We start from the raw sequence: 22600 nt of genomic DNA, 5'->3' as shown, positions 1-22600 counted from the left end.
ATCTCTAACAGTCTACAGGCCAAATACATGAGCCTGAATCGTTACTAAGAATTCAGCAAATTGAGTATCTGCAAATTGAATATTAACAAGTACTGGTTTCACTGCTTGATTCTGCTAATTTAGTGGTCTACCACCTTGATAATACATCCATCCATTTACTGCTTCTCATCCACGTCCAGGTCAAGGGAGCAGCCTAAGTAGGGAAGCCCAGAACTTCCTCTCACTAGCCACCTCTACCGCATCATCCGGGGGAACCCCGAGATGTTCCCAGGCCAGCCAAGAGATACAATCTTGGGTCTACCCCAGCACTTCCTCCCAGTAAGACATCCATGAGTCATCAGGTGCTGAAACTACTTTAGCTGGCTCCTTTCGCCTTAAAAATCCACTTTAATGAACATTTAACTTTTCAAGAAAAGTTGTTGAATTGATGTAGAATACAAAATTGGTGTGTTGAGATACACTGAAATGTAGTACCATGGAGCTCTGTGAACGTATACTGGACGTGTCCAACAAATATGAGAGTTGACAGGCTCCTCTCTGACACCAGGACATGCTAATCATTTATTGGCATACAAAATGCTTACTTTCTAAAGTTTTGGAGGCTGCAAGGTTTGCTTTATTTCGACCCCTCCACCTGTCAGTTTAATTTGCTCTGCGTCAGAAATTTAAGGTGTTATTATACCATCCCACAGTACATCAATGTCCTGACACGGCTGTATGAGTGCAGATCAACCGTCTCCACTAAAGACACACCTAGTATGAGTTAGCCATAGGTTCATTAGTAAACAAATACAAGTTAGAAAAACAATTTCTCTTTAGAAAAGGATTCTAACACAAAAGACACACACATGTGCTCAATACAAACTCATGATAAAAGTTTTTAGGCCAGCTGAATGATGCTGACTCCTTTAGGCCTTTAGTGATGGAATTAGCTCCAGCTTGTGCCTTTCTCTGTTGTTTTTCACCCTGATTCAGCAGTCCCAGTCTTTACTCATGGCCTCTGAAAAAGCTCAGTGGCCACAGGGAATGCCAGCTCATCGACTATTATAATGACGGCCCTCCCTATTGGTCTCCTTCTCTCTCTGCCCTTCTCACCAGCACACTATTCCAATTGTCCCTCCCTTTCTCTCTCTCTCTCTCTTTTTGATCTGTCTTTCAGCCCTTCTTGCAGAATAAAGGCTGTGTATGATGCAATATTTATGGCAGTGAAAGTTCACAGTCAACAAAATTGCCCATTCCCAAGGCAAGAGTGACCGGATTAATGATTTTATTGTGTAGCAAACTGCAAACAAATGTATAATACTAAATGGTGCATGTTGTATGAGACATCTGTGTTCAGACGAGAACAGCTTTAGCAGTAAATCACAATGTTTTAGTCAAATTAGTTGCAGGTTGTGACTCACCGTACTCCACAAACACAGAAGTGAAAAAACACAAAATCGGGGCAGTGCACTGAAATTGTTGGTGATGACCTTATTAGGGACTAACCTTGAGTTTGTCAAAACGTTCAGTGAGGGAGGACACCTGGTGCTCTCTGTGGCGTCCCACGAGCTTGCAGAGGGCACAAATGAGCTGGTCATCCACCAAGCAGTACATGTTGACCTTCTCGTTCTCATGCTCCAGGCAGGTCAAGCCACGGATGTGGGTGTCTGGCACTGGCTCCACCAAGCGGTGGCTGGTGAAGGGCTTCTTGTTGGGGTGTGTTGCGCGCAGGCAGCGGTCACAGTACGATACCTCACATGTGACGCAAGTCTTGACGGCCTCGCGTGGCGGATCCTGCTCACAGAACTGGCAGCTGATCCGTGGATCCATTTTAGCAACAACAGCTGGGCTGTGGTTAGCGTTGGTGTGGTTGATGTGATTGGTGTGGTTGGCGTGCTGGTGGGAGTGGCTGGAAGTGGCCGGGCTGCTACGAGCGCTGCCTCCACTTGTGCCACCGCCGCCGCCGCCGATCGTTCCAGCTATTGTACCGCTAATGGTGGCGGTGTAGGGTCGCTGCGGCTGCAGGCGACGGCTCTCGGTGGGAGAATTGGGGCCGCTAAGGGAGGCCTTTTGAAAGCGGTCAATGATGTTCTGCAACGTCACATTGCGCTTAAGGCCCTCCAGGCCGCGGTGATTCAGCGTGATGACGTAACGACAGGTGGGACACTGAAAGGCAGAAATGGATTCGAGGGGCTTGCTGGTGGAGCAGTGAGACACCAGGATGCGGTGAGCACAGTTAAAGCACAGACTGTGGGCACAAGGCAAGAGCAGAGGATCTTCAAACAACTCCAGGCAGATCGGGCAGGTCAGCTCAGACTCCAGTGTTTCCATCTTCAGTTAAACCAATCTAAAGGTGACATCAAATCCCACGGAAGCTGGCCAATTACCTATGTGGAGAATAAATGAAGATATTATCAGTTAAAAAGGCCTCTAATTAGGAATTATATTTCTTCTTGAGCAAGTGAAGGCAAGATAATTTCACTTCTAAAGCACAGACAATTAAAGCATTTTTTTTATTTAACAGGTCATAAAGAAATACACACAAGAACACATTCACCCATTTACCCTGAGCTAGCTGTGAGTGGCTTCATGTAAGTTTGACTGAACTGGACAGATTTAGCAAAAACATCACTATTACACACATTTCCATGTGCTGGTAAATATGACCTCCTCTCCTTGCACAACAACTCATTTCCCTCAGTGGAACCTTTGATGCGATTCCTCTCGCAGAGCTATATAAAAAGAGAGAATACAGGCAGAGGCTGACCGAATCAAAAGAACAGGTTAAAATTAATGGAGTGAACAGCAGAGAAAAGGAGAGACAGATGTCCAGCAGCAGAGGACAGAGAAACTTGTAGAAGGACTTTAACACCTTGACACTTTGTAGCTTTTATAGTAAGATCAGCTTGACTTATCAAGCAACAACTTCAAGGAAATTTTAACTTTCAGCGCATGATCGAAGCAGCAAACGGTGAAAACAGCTAAGCAAGAAAATTGATTTCAGATCCTCCTCCTTGTTCTCCAAGCACTTCAAATCTCAGCACCTTGCGGCCTGCCTATCAAGCCGTCTCCCCTGGGTGGCCTTAAAATCACTGACATGAGAAATCACTAATAACCGCCATCCCTCTCTTCCCCCATGGCTCTCTGTCCTTAAAAAGAAACAAGGCAGGCAGCGTGAAACTGCAGCATTAAACCATGCAACCTCAGGAAGCCGACAGTGACAATTTCACTGAGCAAGGTCGTTCCTAATAGACTGCCCTCGTCTCCCCCTGTGGTGTTCTGCAGGTTGTAACTAATTATGATGCTCTAAAACACGCTATGAAGAAAGGTCAGGAATCACAAGGGAGACCAAGGTAAGATCTAGACAGATCTACCTTAGTCTTCCTCCAACATTGCAAAAAAAAAGTGAGAATGTGTTGTGAATGAAACTCATGAGCACGAGTGTTGACAATAAGCGCTTATCAGTAGTTTCATTGAGTAACGGAGCATTCCGCCTGCTGTTTTTCCTAGAATTCCAGGCTTAATAACTATCACTTGACAAAAGTGACTTTAAGCACAGCCTGCCAAACAGCCTTTTTGAAGCACTGACGGCTCTTTGTCGATTCAAACAATGTTATTTGAAACATGGGGGAATATTTTTTAAAGCCTCATAGATGGTTTGGCACAGTGTAAACTGCAAAAGCTTTACATAGTATTACACGTCCCATTTGACAAATAAAAGTAGGAGTTCCTCACGTGAGAGATACTAAACCAAGCCGACTGCATTGAAACAATTACATGAATGTAAATAAGTTGTTGATGCAAGTTCATGTTCTAAAAGCATGCATTGTGATAAGTGCATTTGTTATGAATGCAACCAGTTAAGCCTGAATGCAGAGGGAAAATAAAGTTCACAGCTTCCTGTCAAAGCATGTTGAATCGAGGAGTGACCTGTGGCCACCCCGGCCCACATGTAACAACATCAATGTGCAAAGATTCCGTTCTAACTTGGTAGTGTTCAATTAGTATAATTTCTACAGAATTGTAAAATTATGAACCATGCCTAATCTCTGGAAACGGCAAAATAGAACAGCTGAAGATGAGCCAAAAAAACAAAAACAAAACAAACTGAAAAAGGGAGCTCAAAGGCTTAAACTCGTTTGCACTCCCGAAAGTCTCCACCTCTTCTGCGGCACCAGAAACAATGCCCCAACACTGAGCTGCGTTGAAAGCAAACATGATTTAAGCAGTTGTTGCAGTGTCTGGGAAAGGCACTCAGATGAAGAAAGCAGTTATATGCATGCAGCTGCTTTGTTACAAAATTCATTATCTGGAAAAGAAATAAATAACTACCCTCAGCCAATCATGCAGATATTATGCTGATAAAAGGCAAAGGGCATTGGGCTTGTGTGCGAATAAGTTGAGCGCGTATGGGAAAATACATTTCAGGTATGAGTCTGTGAGTATGCTGTAGTTACACGTGTACATGCGCCTAATATCCTCCTGCAATATTTCACCTTGGCTGTTATTTATCAGGTACTGTATGAGGTTGTTATCGCATCGCCCAGCCGTATCTGGTATAAAGAAAAAGCATGTTTAGCAGCGAGGCGCCACTGAGTGCACCAACATAATGTTTGGCTTTGTCATGCCAACAGCAGAACAAATTTATCTCCAGCGTATCAGGTTGATAACAAAAAAGGTAGATTACTGGAAATATCTAGAGAAATGGGATGTAAGGAGAAGGTTATGCAGTGAGGCGAGGACAATTTCCAACTTCCAGAACCTGTTGATGGCAGTGAAGGTTGCTGGCCTCAAATGACAAATGGGACATAAGTCTTTAGCTTTGACGCTATATATAACAGCCAGTTACAAATCACAGCTGACCTTTTTATTTATGATTTGATAGAAATATTAAATATACAAGTTTTACTGCTTTCTACTAGTAATCTTAATTCAGAATAGTTGTAAATAAATTTAAAAGCAGATTAGTTCTGAGAACAGACACGGGGTAAGCAACAGATCAGCTGCACTGACTGTTTCAGTGGTATAAATCAACATCAGGAAACATCAGGGTGCAAACATTCATTACGTGGCTCTGCACAGACATGCACAGATGATCAGTCACAGCACATCATCTGCCTCCATCTCGCCATGTACCTAGCATGCACTTCTGTCACACTGTCCTCCTTCACTACACCTCAAACCTCCTCTGAGATCTTTCTCTTTTCCTCCTGGCTGACAGCTCCATATTCTGCATCTTCTTCATCCAGTGTATCCACTATCCCTCCTCTGCACATGTCCAAACCCTCTCAGCCTTACCTCTGTACTTTGTCTCCAAACTGCTCAACCTGAGCCGTCACACTCATTTCTAATCTTGTCCATCCTGCTCACTCCCAGTGAAATTCTTAACACCTTCTACTCGGCCCGCTCAAATTTTGCCTCCTGTCTTATCGTATATCAGTATTATCATTAGTAGTAGTATATAATCAATCAGGATAGCTGTTACTGCATTTCATCCTTTTTCATCAGTAGTATTTGACAAATTAAACTAAGGAGAAGTCACACAACAGGCACGGTTCCTTTCTCACAGAAATAAACTACAAGTCACTCTGCAAAGATGCTTTAGGAATGTAAATCTGTCAAGAGAGCTGTATAATAACTAACAAAAGAAAATTGGTTTTCAGATACTAATCAATACTAACAGCAAATCGGATTAGATACTCATTTGCAACAGTATTGACACCAACAGTGTTGCCTTCGCCTCCTCCAGATGATACACAGTTTCACACTTCACCGCTGCAGACAAGCAGGCACGCGGTCCCTCCTCTCACTAGCAGCTCAAGTAGTAATAAAATGCTAATGATAATGTGGGAGCAGCAAACGTTATCAGTCTTGCCTGTTGGTAACATTAATGGATGGTTTTCACTTAAACGGACAAACATTTGTATGTATCTAAAAAGTGCTATGCTCTCTTAAAATCCCATTCTAAAGCTGAGAAAAGTCTACCAGCAACTAGAGAGAAGAGGCACTTGCTAAATCTGATTTGATCAGCAACAAAATCTACTGCCGAGTCACCAGAATCAGTCAGACAGCATTATCTAATTTTTACTTTAAAAAAGCCTCTTAATTCTTTTTATTCTTTTCCCCTTTTTTTGGTATAAAAATATTGCGTATTGCACATGTTCCTGGGCATCAGTTTCGACTTTGAAATTCTAGCATCGTGACATCCATAAAACAGAGTCTGAACCCTCAATTATTGAGCTCATCAGATCGCATATGAGTGCATGACCATTAAACTGCGTATTTTATCAACATTTAATTCAACTGTTGACTGAATCAGCAGTGTCACTTTATTCCCTAGGACAGAGCTCAGCAGTGTTCCTTATGCTGATGCTAATGTGACTGTGTTTAACGGAGCATGGTGTTATAATTAACACCAAGCTTTAACACACCATCAACAGCCCCATTAAGCTTTAGCTATGTCACTCTGGGGAAACAATGCTGGCTATGATGGGAGTCACTAAGGGACTCAATTCCTAGCCTCATGGTAAATGCGGCTGCTCTGCAGACAGGCTGGCATGCACACACACACACACACACACACACACACACATACACAAACATCCACAAAATCATAAGCACACACAGCCAGAGCTCCACATTTACAAGCACAAACTCTCTCTGTCTTGTTGTCTCTCTTCATCTGCCATTCTTGTTAAGGTGAAGTGTCCCATCTGGAAGGAGAACAGCTTGAGCTAGTGCTTCAACAAAAACACTCATATCACAGGCATACACGCACAGTACCGCACAAACCCAAATAAGCACATGTGCACAAAGGCACAAACCTGTTAGGCACTTATCCTGATCTACTGCAGTGCGTGTTGTAGCAAAATCTTTTAGTCTTGCTCAGAGCTTTTATTAATGAAGTGAACGAAAAAGAGAAAAAAGAAAAAATGGACGCAACTGATGACTCATTAATCTGCCTAGAGAGATCATTTGATTTAGTATGTGTTTAAAGGCAGACTGAATTTTTCATCTACATATACGTAAAACTTCTGTTCCCACGCATTCAGATCCAGCGTTCATGTGGGAGAAGACGTAACCTGAAAGAAATGCCCCAAAATAGCAACCACTGACATCACGCTCGCTTTATGTCACGTCATAATCTGACACTAAAACAACAAAGGAGGCTGTTTATTTAAAAGCGCAGGTTTCACACATCAGTGTGGAGAGATGACACTTGTGGAACAAAGATGATTATCCTTGTACAAACAATTTACTGGTAAAAACTAAATTGCTCCCCCGTGAACTGTAGCAGCACAGCTGCAGAGCCAAAACGGGAGCTTAATGGACACTTGATGATGATGGAACGAAGGGGTAATAGATAAAAACAATCACCACACGTAGACCTTTCCCCTAAGGGCAAAAATGCATATCCACTGCAGCGCTTATAAAGACACAAAGGAAAGGCGCGAGCGAGACAGATGCTAGACATCTATCAAACACTTTCTTTGAGAATGAGAGCTGAATGAGAGACAGATGTGGACACCACAGACGAGCGGTCGTTATTATGTTTATAACGACGCTACTTTCTGGTGTCATTCAAATCTAGCAGAGCGTCACCTCCTTGCAAATATGGAGAGAAAACATGCTAATGACAGATGCAATCAAACATATACACATATACACACACACACACACACACACATATATATATATCTATATATATAGATATATATATAAAAATCATAATAAGATGCTCTTCTAGCTCTCGGTTCCTACTCCAGTGCAAGCTGCTTTCACTGATGCAACTGACACACTGTGACAATCTGCAGTGAATCGCCACTTTTCATTGTCAGATTGACAGTGTTTACAAAACCCGCACACCCCCACACAATCCCCCACCTGCACTCCCGCTACTCTCTGTACTATAAGTGTCCCTTGAATCTATCTATCACCAGAGGCTGTTGATCACAGGCTTATCGCAGCGAAAGGAAGCGGAGCAGAAAAATCACATGGTTGAGGTTTGAGGCTCCAGAGAGCAAGACAGCAGTAAACAACAACACCAGGGGTTCAGCGGTCTTCCTTTTGGAAGGGCTTTAGAAAACACACCGTGAGACACTGGCATGTTTATCCCCGTGGGATGCTGGAGAAAGAAAAAGAAAAAAAAAAAAAAAGAAACCCACAACATGTGCATGGCAACAATGCTGTCACATCACACAAAACGTTCCTAATGATTAGAAATGGTTCTCAAAACCCTTTTGCTAATCGCTTATACTGCTTGGAAAAAAAGAGTAGGAGGGAGAAAAGTTCAAGCTCACTGCAAAGTGGAGGAGGGTGAATAGTTTGATAAGTTACCCATTTGAATTGCATTAGAAGGCTTAGAGTTATATATTATCGTGTGTGGCTGCTTTGACAGACAGGTGGGTGCCTTCGACACGGCATTCTCGGCATCAGCTCGGCTAATCTGACTCAATGACCTGGACCTTTCACCTGTGTTTGTGGTATTAGTGCCTTTTGTGGCATTTTAATGCAGCTAGATGGTAAATAATATGTTTTTGTCTGCGATTCAGTCCATCCAAGAAAATTATACTTTAGTTTTGGAAGGAAAATGAAGCAGGAAAACAGCTTAAACGTGGCACAACAAGGTGGAAGCTTGATCTCTCTCTCTCTCTCTGGCTCTGCATAGTGCCTTTCTCACGTCAACAAGGACATTTCATTCATGACTTTTACGGCGTAACCAAATGTCACGCCTGGAGCCAACACGCGTGTTTTTACAGAGAATGGCTGGCCTGTTCGTGCGGTGCTAAATCACAAAGCCCCACACGCTTTGGCGAGGCTGCACAAATCAGCAGGACGGAAAACAGCAACCCAACATAACACGGCTGTATGACTGCTTTCATTAGTGGCAGTGTTAGCAAACACAACTCTCAGGCCCTTCCCATGGCATTTAACATAATCACCTCAGCTAAGCATTTAAACCAAAAAGAAACAGGACTTTGTTTGAGTAGATTCAGTGGAATTCAGTTGCATTAGTGGACTGAAATGCTGACATTTTAGTGGGCAATTAATTTTAACAGGGTTAAAAAAATACCCCACGCATAAGACACATGTCACGACCGGTTACTGATGACTTGTGCCAGAAATCAAGAGACTTATTCATTATTTTAGAAAAAGGAAATACGGCAGCTCCAAATGCAAGAGCCTTCAAGTTGACCTGAACACACCAAAACTGTACATATGATTATATAAGTGGGATCAAGCAACACATGCCATGTGCTTCAGTGAGCTTCTTCTTGGGATAATAATAAATGTTTAGACCATCAAGTCCAGCCTTCATTTTTATCATGTTTTCATCCCTTCTTCTTCTGACTCTCACTCTTCCGCCCACCTCCACAGGCTCAGTTTTTCCTCTCTCTTCCTCCCTTTCATTCCTGCTTTTTCCTCTCTGCAGCAGACCTCAGGAGCAGGCCGGTTTCATCAAACATGTGATTCCTATTCATAGAATGTAAACAGTAATCCAGCCAAGCTGGTGTTTCCATTTCACATTCAGTACAGTTGAGCAGACGGACTTAAACTTAACCCCCTCACTGCTACAGCTGAGACAGCAACGACTCCAGAACAAAATAAATCTACGTCACTTCTCCGTGGGTCTATCCATCCAGACTGGTAAACGTGTTCAGCAAGGAGCCTACATCCACAAAGTGAATACTACACAGCAATTATTTTAATCTCAAAATTTGGCTCAAAAGCAAAACCAATATTTTTTATTTGAATCACTTTTTAATTGCTTATCAAGCACCTGACAGGCCTCAAATTCAGCCAGCACAGGGCACCAGTAAGGGCAGTAGCTCACTGCCAGTTAACTTTTCCCATTCCCAGTTTACCAATGTTAGTCCTTTGTTTGAGGAAAATATGCCTGGGACTCAGAGAAGAAATTATCACAGTTCACCTCACTAACCCTCAGCGGATCTTGTGGAAACTCATTATTAATACTTTATGGAATAAGTCATAATAGTGCCAGCATTTCAGCATAAATTAAGCCGGTAGCATTGAAAAACGGTGTTTAGCTTAGTTATTAATGTGCTTAATGGCATCCAAATTAAGTTGCAGACATTGGTATAATTTGTCATTAGTAACAGCATATACTAATAGCATGTACTGCAGATATAGAACATTTGTCAACACAGCATGTCTTTGTGTGTAGAAGAGGAAGAAATAGGGCTAAAAGGTGAAAATGCGGTATGTTTTTTAATGCAATTTAACTGTTATTTTTCATTTCCTGTTCTTATACACTTTTATCAAACTATTTTATTACCTTTCTTTAGGATTTGTCATTTGTTCACCTACCTGTAGGACAGAGGAATCGGTAGAGCCTGAAACACGCATCGTTAAATTGTAATGTATGGGGTACTTTGACGGACTAGAATGGTCCCATAATGTTAGGAATAAGACACAGGGATACCACAGCCAAATGTTCTTTGCTGGTGTTGTCACAGTCGGGGAATTTGTCATAGTGCTACTGAAGAAGCTAAAACAAGTTTGCATTTTAATCCAAAACATAATCTTTTCCTAAATCCAATCGGTAAGTTTTTTGACCTAAACCTAACCAGACACGAGTCCTAGATGGGACACAAACACTTGTATTCTGGAATAAAGTCCATTAGTTTAGGCCACTACTACACCATCTGTCTCCTAACGTGGTGTACTTTGTCAATCAGATGCTACACTGAAGTGTCAGTGTTTGACTAGTGTTTGTTTTATCCATATGGTAAAATGCTGGTTAATGTTGACTGGCCTGGGTGCACATGTTTCAGCAGCACTCATTTTCATTACCATATTTGTTTTGCTGTCAGCGGTGCTGATGAGGGCTCTATTGTGTGAAGGACATTTACTGATGCAAGACACTGAAAATAAAACAAACAATCAACTCTTGTGAAGTCCAAGCCTGAGCCAGACCTGCTAATTGGTTTAATGTATTTATACATGAAAGCAGACTGAAATGAGATTTTCACAGAGTTGTGACAGTGAATAGAGCACACCTCCTATCCTTAACTCTCTGCTTAATACTTCTGCCTGTTACAGCTTGGCAGCCTGTGGGTAATAAAGTTAATAGTGTCAGACGTCGTCTCATCAGCTCTCCGAGGCTCTTTTGCTGTGGTAGAGAGCCTTATCAGGCCTCAACACAACACTGGAGCAACCAGGCCCCTGCCTCTCTTCATGCTGCTTCCATTATTCATGTGCATTTGCCCAGGTGAGAACAAACCCAAGGATCAGAAGTTGGCAGAACAGCTTATTAGATATTTAGACGCAGCGGCATGTGGTGAGAGCAAAGACGAAATAGAGAGAGGGAACAGAGATACCACTAACAGTCAACAAAAGCAGAAATATAATAAGTAAGCAGGGTTCAATCCACTCGCAAGTGTTTATGTTGTTAACGACGGACCTTGACAATCAGGCTCATGAGGCAAGAAGCTGGTCTGTCTTATCCTCACTGTGTTATTTAGTTTCAGTACCCTCTTCTCCCCACCTTACTTTAAAAAAACAAAAGTTTTAAATTCTGAAATATACTTTCTTCTTAGGTAATATTTTCAAAGCCAGTTCCCTGGAAACACTGCAAAAGGGTTCGGTTTTATCTTTTAGGACTTACCAGCAATCCACAATAATGAATATGTTGGAGTGAAACAATGCCCCATACATGCATTCGTGAAACGAAAATGACGCAAAACGAGTGAATGATTCATAGGCACACAATGCAGAATCCAAGGAAATCTATTGTTCTTCCAAGTTTGTCTGCTGGAAAGCAAACAAACTTGCCTCCGCTGACACTTGACACCAATTCTTCTTCAATTTTTCTATATTTTTATTTGACTCTGTGTGTGTGTGTATATATGTGCGCAACAGCACAGTGCCAAGTTAATGGCTAACCTTTTACTGGAATTTTCTATAAATATGGTAATTTACTTCACATCGTGTGAAAAAGCAATCTACGCACCACATAAGCGACACTGAGTTTGTGAAAAGAGGATCTTTTATGCTGGAAATTGCATTCTTGGCCCCTGTATACCTATATGAGACTGGAAAAACTGTCAAGAAAACAATAGGCCTCTGTATGAAGATTGACGATATATTTGTGAAAAGTTTTCCCATTGTGAAAACAGCTGACAGCTTAAAGCGCATGCTATTTGTGCTCTAAATGAGAAGGATAAGTGATCCGTAAGGTGCCGGCCACTTTATCAACATCTTGTCAAGCTATACCAGTAAATGATGTTATCCGTGCTGGTGTTATTGATTCTAGTAGTCAGATACCCAGGTCAATAAGTCCTGACAGCTTATATGACAGCTTTTGTTCTTAAGAAATCTCTCTAAGGGGAAAAAAATAATACTAATACGCTGTCCTATTGAACTACAATGGATTTGACTACTTGAAAATCACAGTTGGAGCTGCTCTCCTCTTCAAAGTAGTAATTTTGCAAGATAAAAACCAACATTTTTCAGGAGGAGAACAAACTATACCCTTGCAGCTACAGCTACAGATTCTGGCAGTGTGTCATGATAAGACTGAGATAAAGAAACACAAAGATCCAAACACAAAATGCCTTTCTGGTGAATGTGTGTGTCCTTGTGGTTATGTGTTGCCACATGTGCATGCAGTTTCCTAAATCTGCCGAGACCAGCGGCTGGTGTTCGGTCTTTCAGGCTGTTTGTGGAGCCTGCAAACAGAAGGAAATAAATTTATACGCCTGATTCAAAAGGCAGTACAGATTGAAGACCTGTTGGAGTTATCTCAGCTGAATCATCTGTAACCCCATCACTTACAGACAGAGCAACTAACCTTTTTTTAAGGATCACTCTCTTTCTTTCTTTCTTTCTTTCTTTCTTTCTTTCTTTCTTCCTTCCTTCCTTCCTCCGGTCTCAGTTAGGTGGATGGAAAAAACAGTGTGAAATGGCAAATAGAATGAAGTGCCACCTTTAATGCGACACTGCACGCTGCACTTTGGAGGGCCCTGTTTTCCCAGATGTGCATAAGCTGCATTTATCTAAATGCAAACGGGAAGTTTTTCATGACCGTTAAACTGAACCGCAGTGAGAACAGACTGCGTGAGTCACTTTAGTTCAAAGTCCGTACATTCCCCCAAAACATAATGCATCCTGGAGGGCCATTTGCCAGTTCTACTGTAGTAGATGGTCTCATTAATAAACCAGGAGGTGTCTGTAAAGTGTTACTAGGATGTTCAGTTATTCATGGTTGCTGGGTGTGAGGGAGAAAGAAATATGAACTACAGAAGTGAACCAAAAAATATGAAAAAGAAAAAAAAAAAAAACACCCCACAGTGAGGTCAAAAGAAATCAGAACAAAAATAAATCGCTCACTCAGAATGAAAACAAAAAGAGCAATAAAGACGGAGAATGGAGAAGGGAGGAGAGGTGGGAGACCTTGCCATGACTGTGACCCCAGGGAGGGGGTTCCTGTCCTCTATCACGCTCTACAAAGTCAGAAGCTTCTATTTATACAGCACTGTAATGTTTGGCATTTCCTTCGAGGGGGAGGTGAATATGAGCCATTGTTTTCCTTGGCTGCCATTCGATTGGCTCAGCATGCTCCATGCATTGAAATGTCAGCAGCTTATAGCTCTATTTGTTTGATTAGCTCTATTTATCACTGATAAGTGATCATTTGTTCATTCTCAAGATGGGAAATCTTATTATTGTTAAGGGTGAAAAGACATGCTGATTGATAGCACAATGAATGAGCCCTGACAGCCGCTTGATAAATTTAGTTTCCTTAATCTCTTGTGAAATATTTATGGGAAGTGTTGTAGGCTGCCAATGTGTATATCACAGCACAACTGTCACAAGACAGATCTGAGCTCGCTGATTGCAGGAGTACCAACAATGATGTTGCAATGATATGCAACATATAATCATTGCAAACTCACTCGCAGTGCAGAGTAGTCACTCTCAAACTTAAGCAGTCAACTTTGCTCGCAAGAAGGGAAATACTAACACTGGGATTCCGACCTGATCTCACAGAAAGAAAACGGATGTTCAGGAATGTGTGACAGCACTCAAATCTCACATTTACCTCCACCTTACCCTTCCTGGTTTTTAATGAAACCTTAGTAAAACTCCTGGCGAGACTAATGGCTCACTAACTACGGAGCCCGACTGATTTATCACTGGTCCGATATTAACGGCCGCCATTAGCTATTTTGTAAGTATCTGCATTTATAATGACAGATAAAAGAAAACGTTAAAAAAAGACATGGAAAAAAAACACCCTTCAATCTTGCTATGGGTGTTGACATTCAACAGTTTTTCTAACAAAGGGCAACCTGCAACTTCCCCGTTGCTCCTGGAATGCTAACAGCGCAATCTGAGCATCCTGGCAGAGCGTAAACAAGGAAATAAATACTGACACGTAAGAAATGCTTTGTGTTTCTCAAAGAAAAAAAAAAAGAAGAAGATATGCTGGCTGATACATCAGATTTTTATACTGCCAAATATAGTAATGGTCTTAAAAATTCTACATTGATCAGGCTCTAATACTGTGCAGATTTTGCAAAAATGAGATCTTAAATAGCTTTATTATAAAAATACAAACACATCTGCTGTGCCAGAACACATTTAAAAACATTAGGTCAGACTCTATAAAAGTCTGTACTATCAATTAGAATAAATAGAAATGAGCCTCGTCTTTCCTGTTGGTTGGACTTGCCTGAGCTAAGATGGAGTTAGTGCTCTAAAGCATTCCGAGTAACTAGTTTGTGAAAACAAAACAACATTCCCTCCTCAGTGTGGCCCCACGAGCAGAGCTGACACAGATCAATAGGTATTTTGTTAAACAATAGCTTTGCCGGCATTTAAAAAAAAGCCAGTCCCCAGGGCACTGCAAATCCACACAAAATAATTGGGAAAGTTAACAATAGCCACTGCTATACCAACACGGAACTGAACCTATGGCCAGGACACTTAAAAATCAGTCAAATAAAATTCCCACTTATAATTATGCTGGCTGTAGATAAAATGTTCAGCTGCAGTGAAGTAACTAGCAGTTTGTAAATAAACCCTTCCCTGCAAACAGTGACAGATAATCTCTTGCAGAGGTTCTAAAGAGCATCAATCATTCCTAAAGAAGTCGTTTAAGTAGGAGGGTGTTCCTTAAAAGCACCTGCTGGGCAGATCACTGTGTATGATAGAATTATGTACGTGTCTATATGTGAGTGCATGAGTCAGTCGTGTTTTTTCCACCCTCCTCTAACCCCCTTAACTTTTTGTCTTTGCTCTTTGATCTGTACAGCTACGAACCCTCCCCAGAAACCCCCAAATAACCTCGCGGCTCAAAAATCTTTTTTCACGCCTCCTCCTGTTTACACCTACCTTCTTGATCTTTCTCTTTATAGTTATTCCCTCTCTCCGCCTGCATTTCCATTTCCAATCCCTCTATTTTTATCACAGCTGCATCCGGGCTTGTGCTGCAGAGATTATAGTGTTCATTATTGCAAGCAACACACCTGAGTTAAATGGCCACGAAGTGAAGAGCGCAAGGATTTGTGTTACAAGTTTCCAGAACAATTGGAACAGTTTGAAACAACTTCCAATGCAATGGCACCTGAAACAGTTGCTGTAAAGTTAAGAGAAAAAAAAAATCAAAAGAAAACCAGAAGAAATTTCAAGAACTAGTATCTAGTAACAAATATCTTCCATAATCTACTATAACAGAAAAAAAGACCCAGAAAATCTTCAAAGCATTTTGTTCACATATGACTTTTAACTCCCCCCAGCTCATGTCATTCCCCGGGCAGAAGTCTACACCTTCACAATATCCATAGTTTCTGCTTCCAACAGACAGGAGGTGTGGAACACTTTACCCAATAGACAGGCCTCTTGGGTGGACAGCATGACGTCAGAACTGGGCCCAGATTCTGGATCCTGGTGCCAGCAGGTGAGATCATAGGAAACATCTGTACCAACATAGGCAGCTGACTGTTAACTAGTGTGGATGAAAACTGGCCGCCTCCTCCTCAGCTGTTCTCAGCTGAGCTCTCCTTTTCCAGTTTTGATCTGGTGTTTTCTTACACACAGATCAGGTCAACACGACAGGTCACAGTCCCACCCTTGTTTTGTTTAGTCTGCACCATGCAACTATATGTAATCTGTAATGTATAAATACAGCACTTGCTTATATCAGAATGCCATTAGTGTTAGTTGAAAAGGTTTGCATTCCTGTTAAGTGACACAGAGACAGAAAAAAATACAAGCATGGACATTGCCAACAGAAAGAGGAATATAAAGACGGGACTTGGCACTTCATGTTACGTACTGCATATAGAATTTGGCACAATACATGTTTACATGTGCGAGCAGCCAGAGGTTTAAGTTCTCTCACCACTCAAGACTTGTTTTGCCCATATTTTCAAGTTTAACTCAAAAGCTCGTAAGCTCAATCTGTTAGCTCTGAGATATTAGTCTGTAAATCATCCGCTAAGGCTCGGTTATAGATGAAACGCTTGGAGGTTGGACAAGTCAGTGAAGTATGGGCTGGAGCTCACATAATGATAAGGATGGACAATATATTTGAACTGAAGCTCTGATGGGTTCTTGAATGCAAACTAATTAACGTCTGTGATGCCTCCCGCCACAGCATATATACTGATGCTTGCCAGACCAGAGTTAACAAAATGAAGACAGTGGAGTGGAGCACTGAACAGCAGCACACAAGCACACAATTCAGCACTTTACAGAAGTGTGCCCAACACTTGTAGCCACAATTTTGTGATTATGTAACCTTCTATATAGTCATTTTTGTTTCAACAGCACAGTGCACTGTTTTAGATTACCAAGGCTTTTTTCCCCCGTGCTAGCACTGCAATACAGAAGCTCCTCTACCTGTGTTAAGATATAATGTTAACAAAACTATAGTAGAGCACATAGATGGCGCCGCAGGACTTTCATGCTAGCACAAGAATAAAACGGCATTTTGGCCGGGAGAAGAAAGTTAAGCAATGGGGTGCCATGCATGAGTACTCTTTGCTGATCTACATGCAGAGCAAATATATCTGGGAGACAAGCTATGCCTCCCTTGGCAGGGACCTTCATTGCACTGAGTGCACTGAAGAGATCAAAGGAGTCTGGAGACAAAGACAGGAGGCAATCTGTCACACCATACATACATCCATGCGATGTAGGTCTCAACTCCAAGATTTATTCCGCAGATCAATGCTATATCACGCAAACTATTTTCTTTAATGAATGATCCGCAGTCAGACTTGGCAATCTTTTAGTCTCACTCGGTCCCTCTACTCTTTACAACTAATTACCACCACCTTCACATATGCATGGTTAATTTCAATCCCCATCGCCCTCACTGTAGCTACAACTACACAAGTGAGTAATTTTTCCACAAGATTTATCTGGCCTTTGACCAATATGAATAATGTGAAGAAACTGAACAGCTGTACAGTGGGAGAGAGGCAAAGAAAGGACTAGAAATTCTTTGCAACACACGTCTTTTTTTTGTTATCATTTGATATACAATGATCAACAGCATGCTTCTCTTCTAAAACAATGGGCAGCAGGCCCTGCTAGTTCACCTGTTTTGACACTTTCCATTTAACATAGGTGCTTGTTGCAGATTCCTGTGGTTTTGTTAATGGCACCCTGAAGTGCATTTGATGCTGTGATTATGCTTACTTCAGTGCTACCAACCCCTCACTTTTGCACCCATCACAAAAGCATATCCTCTAGGGTGTTATTACTAGTGCAAAATGAACACGCAAAAAGACCTTTAAAAAATCGTAAAGCAATAACTGAAATATATAGCAGGCTATTTAAACCTAAACCTTGTCTGCCTCTACATTAGCCCCAACATTTGTCAATACAAAACTGTTTTCTCAGCTCATTTACTGCGCATATGTGCAAAAACAACACAGCTGAAGGTAGAAACTCAGGAGCACACAGTTTATTAAGCGGGCCATGTCTGCTCGCTAAGATGATTCATTTGAACTGTTTTAGAGAATTAGAGGAATTGCTGTGTTCTAGATTTGTTGCAGAAAGCTGGAACGCTGAAGGGAACAAGAGAGCAGAGGGGATTTTAAAACATCCCAAGTTCAGATGCATGGCTTCACTCCGTATATCCCTCGACTGCACAAAGCTGGCCACCTCTGTGCAGACGCACAAAATGGTACAAGCTACCACTTACTGTCTGTCATGTAGTTCAGATGAAGTTATGTGCTTTAAGGTATATTACTGGCAGCTATACCAACTTCAGATTAACAGGTGGGCTAATTCAAAATCTGATCAAGGTGATCTGGGCTTGACATGCAACTGCTGCAATCTCGAAAATCAAAGGAGACCTAACAGGGCTCATTCTAAACTGATGAACACAAATCTGGTCTCCAATGATTTTTACAGCTTTAGTGACTTTAAAGAAATACCATATAACTCACAAATCACTTGAAATGAAATGAAAAAATGGCCAGAGGACAATCAGAAGTATTTTAGAAATTCAGCACATTAGGAAGTAAGAACAAAGAGAAACACGTCTACTGCTTTATTCTTATATTAAGTGAACTAACCCTCAGCATTGCAGGGGAGGCTCTGGTACCAATATTGTCCATATTTTTTGGCAGCAGCAATGTCGAGCTTTTTCAAATCCAAGACATGACCGTTACACGACCTAATCCATTAAACCTTGTTGAATGAATCATGCTTGCTGCATCTCCCTTGATCCATTAAATTTAATCTTACAACATGCATCACTGGACAACAAGGCTTCTTTAAATCTACCACCTTTCTTTTAATTCTTTTGGCTGCCCACAGTGAATAGACAGAAATGTATACACAACAGCCTAAGCAAAAGAAGCTGATAGAAAGTAAAGCAGGCATAACAGTGAGCTTTGTGATGTAGGTTCCCGTACCGACAGGGAACAACACCCACTTTTTCTCTGAGATAGAAAGAGTTAGAAGGGGAGAGAAATAATAAGAAGGGAAGGGAGGAAGGAAGAGGGGGAGGGTGATAAAGTGAGAAACAGGAAAACAATCCTAAAGATAGAAAATCAGTCAGGAAAGTGAACACATGGCATTTGAGAGTGTAACTAGCAGCCAGGAGCATTAACTGCATTCTTGTCTGTTTGAGATGGAAGCGTACATGAGTATGCTGATGTGTAATCAGTCTGATGAGCCATGTTGTCTAATGGCAGGAGACAGTCAGCGCCAAGGGTTTAAGAGAAAAAAAAAAAAAAGAACTGGGAAAACTTCTGCTAGAGGAATTGCAAAAGCCTGATTGGGTTTCAGCTTTTAGTCCACCCTATTGTGGTTTTGCTTCACGCAAACTGGTGGCATAGGCACAGAGAGGGTGAGTGGAGAGGCAGTGAGTAGCAATCTGGAAAGCAGGATTTGAGATTTAGCACGGAGGGACTGATTCGAGTAAAGGTTGAAGAAAAACAACGCAAACTACTACAGACGTATGACCTGACAGGCACCTATCACATAACAGTAGTTACTTGTTAGTAACTGCAAAACACTTCAGCAGCCTAACAAGAAGCACATTTCCTCATGCTGTCAGCTGAGCTCAGCAGGATTATTAGAAGTCCAGGATAATGTTTGGCATTCAGCACTGCGTGAGATGAACGATATGTAGCGACACTTAAACACAATGTTGTCTGTGTATTTCATCCCAGTTTGTTGGGCTATTAATTTTGGGGCACAAGTTCCCTTCAGTGCTACTCGGTGGCAGAGATTGGATTTAGCTAAAATGAAAAAGTAAAGGCTTCATTTGTGTAAGTGTAGCACACATATTTCAATCAAAGTATAGAGATTTAAAAAAGAAAAGAAATTCTATTAATGTTAAAAAATGTTGTCTTAGCGAGAGTGCTACAAAAATGGCATTTAAAATAGGGGAAAAACTCATTTCAATCAGGTTCATTACTGGTTACCAGAGAGTTCCACAAAATTTTCAAAACAAATCAGGTTGATGTTTCTCGCTTGGATGAATCTCTATTGCTCTGAAAAGCACGAGGATGCAATAAGGACCCCTTGTTTATAGTCTATCATTCACCCCGGGACAAGATAAACTGCAAAAATCTCGAGCGTCTGTGTTTCATGGATACACTACAGCTCGCGAAATGTGCCTATAAAACCCTTTAAATAAACATAACCATAACACAAGACTCTCTGAAGCTAAATCACTCTAATAAACAGTATGCCATCATATGCGCAGCAGGGGTATCCAAACTAAAGCTCGGTTATCTTAAGCTCTGATGGGAGTTAGAGGCACTTTGGAGCACACTACGTAAATGCTTTATTTACCCATCTTTCCCCCTAAATTACCCTCGTAAGCAAAAAATGCCGTTTTAATCTAATGTTAGACCACCAATGAGTGCATACACTACTGTTGCCTTAACTTGCCACATAACCAAATCTGCACGTACATTATATTATCAGATGGGGACACACGGACGTGGAAGCTTCTGAGAAAACCTGTCCCAGCACTAATGTCTAAGTTTGAGCATTATTACCAGCAGCCTACCTCAGACATGTTCGTGCGCGTATGGCTCGGTTCCATTCAAGAGAAAGCTTACACAAACGCGAAAAGAAAAATCCTATAGATGGCTGGGAAAAGCACCACCGGTTCCCGTTTCTATTTCCGGGCGCTTCTTTCTCCCCCGGCTTGTCTGAGCGTTCCCACAAACCTGAACCCCCACACAGATAGACCGAGTCAGACACCTCTGAGCGCGGAGGGGAGGGGTTTCAGACACCTACCAGCTTTACATGCCCACTTCTCTTTTCTTCTGTCATCTTGAGAGAAGCCCCGAAACGAAAGAAACACAGAAGGGTGGACAGGGAGGGGATGAGCCGAGCCGGGGTATTGAAGAGTACTCCTTCACGTCTGTTCCACAAAGCGCACAGCGCGGCGCAAAGCAAAAACACCAGTCCGGTGCCTTTCAGTCAGTGGGCTGCACCGCTCCGCTGGCGAGAGCTCCCAGGCAATTGGAATATTCAACTTTGGAAAAATGAGAGAGGGAAAGAGAGCGAGACAGAAAGAGAGGGAGAAAGAGAGATGGGAGGGAGGCAGACAATCACAGGAAAGCGGCTCCTCCTACTCGAACAATACAAAAAGCGAAAGGCAGCAGATAGAGGCTTCAGTGCGTTAAGCTGAACAGCTCTGGGCACCAGTAGTAACACGTCTAATAACTAACTGAGTGTGCGCTCCAACGGCAGACCACGCGTCACAGTTTTACACATTTTATTGGATAATCAGATCAAAGCTCGAGTGGGCAACAAACTGTCGATTCAAGAAGCAAACTTACCTGACCAGTAACAGTGGGTCAGACACTCAGGTCATACACGGGTAATGCACAAATGATGGCATTTTTATTTCCAGCCTGCACGACAACTGAATTAATGCCCACAATCGCGCTTCATTTTTCTTTTATATATTCTTGAAAATGATGCAACACCGAGTAATAAAAGCAGACCCCAGATATTAAATATCGCGCATCCTTCATTGTTATCAATAAGTAGCGCCAAGTTCGACTGCAAAAAGGCCCAAAGGCAGCAATTAGAATATTCATAGATTTCAAGTTGAGCAAAAGTGGTTCGCGAAAATGGATGTATCACACATTAATTTCCTGGATTAATTACAAGATTGTGTGTGTGTGTGATTGTGTGTGTGTGTGATTGTGTGTGTGTGTGTGTGTGTGTGGGGGGGGGGGGGGGGGGGTGTTTCTGAGGCCACCCCAAGAAAAGCCAGTGTTATAACGTGAGTGATACTCTTGCATCATGCTGTGTGTCTCGTGCTTAATTGTATATATCCCATATTGTTATTGCAGCATTGCTTTCGTATTTCTACATCATACACAAGGGAGAAGCACATGCCAAAAATATGCCAGACTATTGCTCTAACTTTGTTCCAAAGAGGTGGGTGTGCTGTCTGTGCCTGCAGGTGTGTGTTGTGCTGCTTTGATGTGTGTGTCTGTGGGCTTGGAAACAATGCAGAGGTTAAGAGGTTCTGCAGACCTTTCCAGCAGGCTGCTTTCTCCTATGTGGTTGCTTCCCTCTGCCAGCTATGTCCTGCACCTGTCTGACCTAACACTGCTTGTAATACCATTTCTTTCCTGTGTGCTGCTCTCTGCATTGTGTCCACACACACTGAGGTTGCCCTATAATGACAGGCACAGGCGAAAACAGAATAATGTAATACTGATGTAAATGTTATTCGGTGCTTTACAAAAGAGAACGCGAGAGAGAGAGAGACACTACACGCAAAGGATGCAGTGCTTTGAAAAGTTATTTCTACCACTGCAACTGTTTCTCATCTGATTAATGATTAAGACAATACCAACTTTTTCCCCCCCAACTGTTATCAAAGGAAGCATGAAGCTAAGTAAGAAGCAACTAAGATTCAAGTCTTACAGTCAGATTTCAGAAATAGGAAAAACATGTAACAGCTGTCTTCCAGATTAACAGTACAGGGAAAAATCTGTAGCTTTACACAGCAGGAAGGCTGCTTTTGGTAAACAGTATCGGACAAGGTGTGGCCTGACAAGCAGGTGTGTTCTCTGACTGTCAACAAGTGATACCACAATGTGTGTAAGAGCAGGTTTGCTACCCGTCTGTCTACATTAACTATATCTAC

The 22600-nt window shown here is 41.9% G+C and overlaps 1 protein-coding gene across 4 annotated transcripts in view; it reads right to left on the bottom strand.

The window, feature by feature from the left end:
• Positions 1 to 22600, bottom strand: part of mid2 (midline 2) — a 150820-nt gene that overhangs the window by 80379 nt on the left and 47841 nt on the right. Inside the window, exons 1-2 of one of the 4 annotated variants that reach the window (XM_040016433.1) lie at positions 20725 to 21610; positions 1489 to 2369 (exon numbers count right to left, since the gene is read on the bottom strand). In XM_040016433.1, coding sequence (XP_039872367.1) covers positions 1489 to 2313 — 825 coding nt within the window. In that variant the 5' untranslated portion in view covers positions 2314 to 2369; positions 20725 to 21610. The other 3 variants (XM_040016436.1, XM_040016435.1, XM_040016434.1) reach the window with 3 other exon arrangements.

Source organism: Simochromis diagramma, unplaced genomic scaffold, assembly GCF_900408965.1.
Source record: "Simochromis diagramma unplaced genomic scaffold, fSimDia1.1 OVJJ01000685.1, whole genome shotgun sequence".
Taxonomy (NCBI): Eukaryota; Metazoa; Chordata; class Actinopteri; order Cichliformes; family Cichlidae; genus Simochromis; species Simochromis diagramma.
This window is presented reverse-complemented; position numbering and strand designations above follow the sequence as displayed.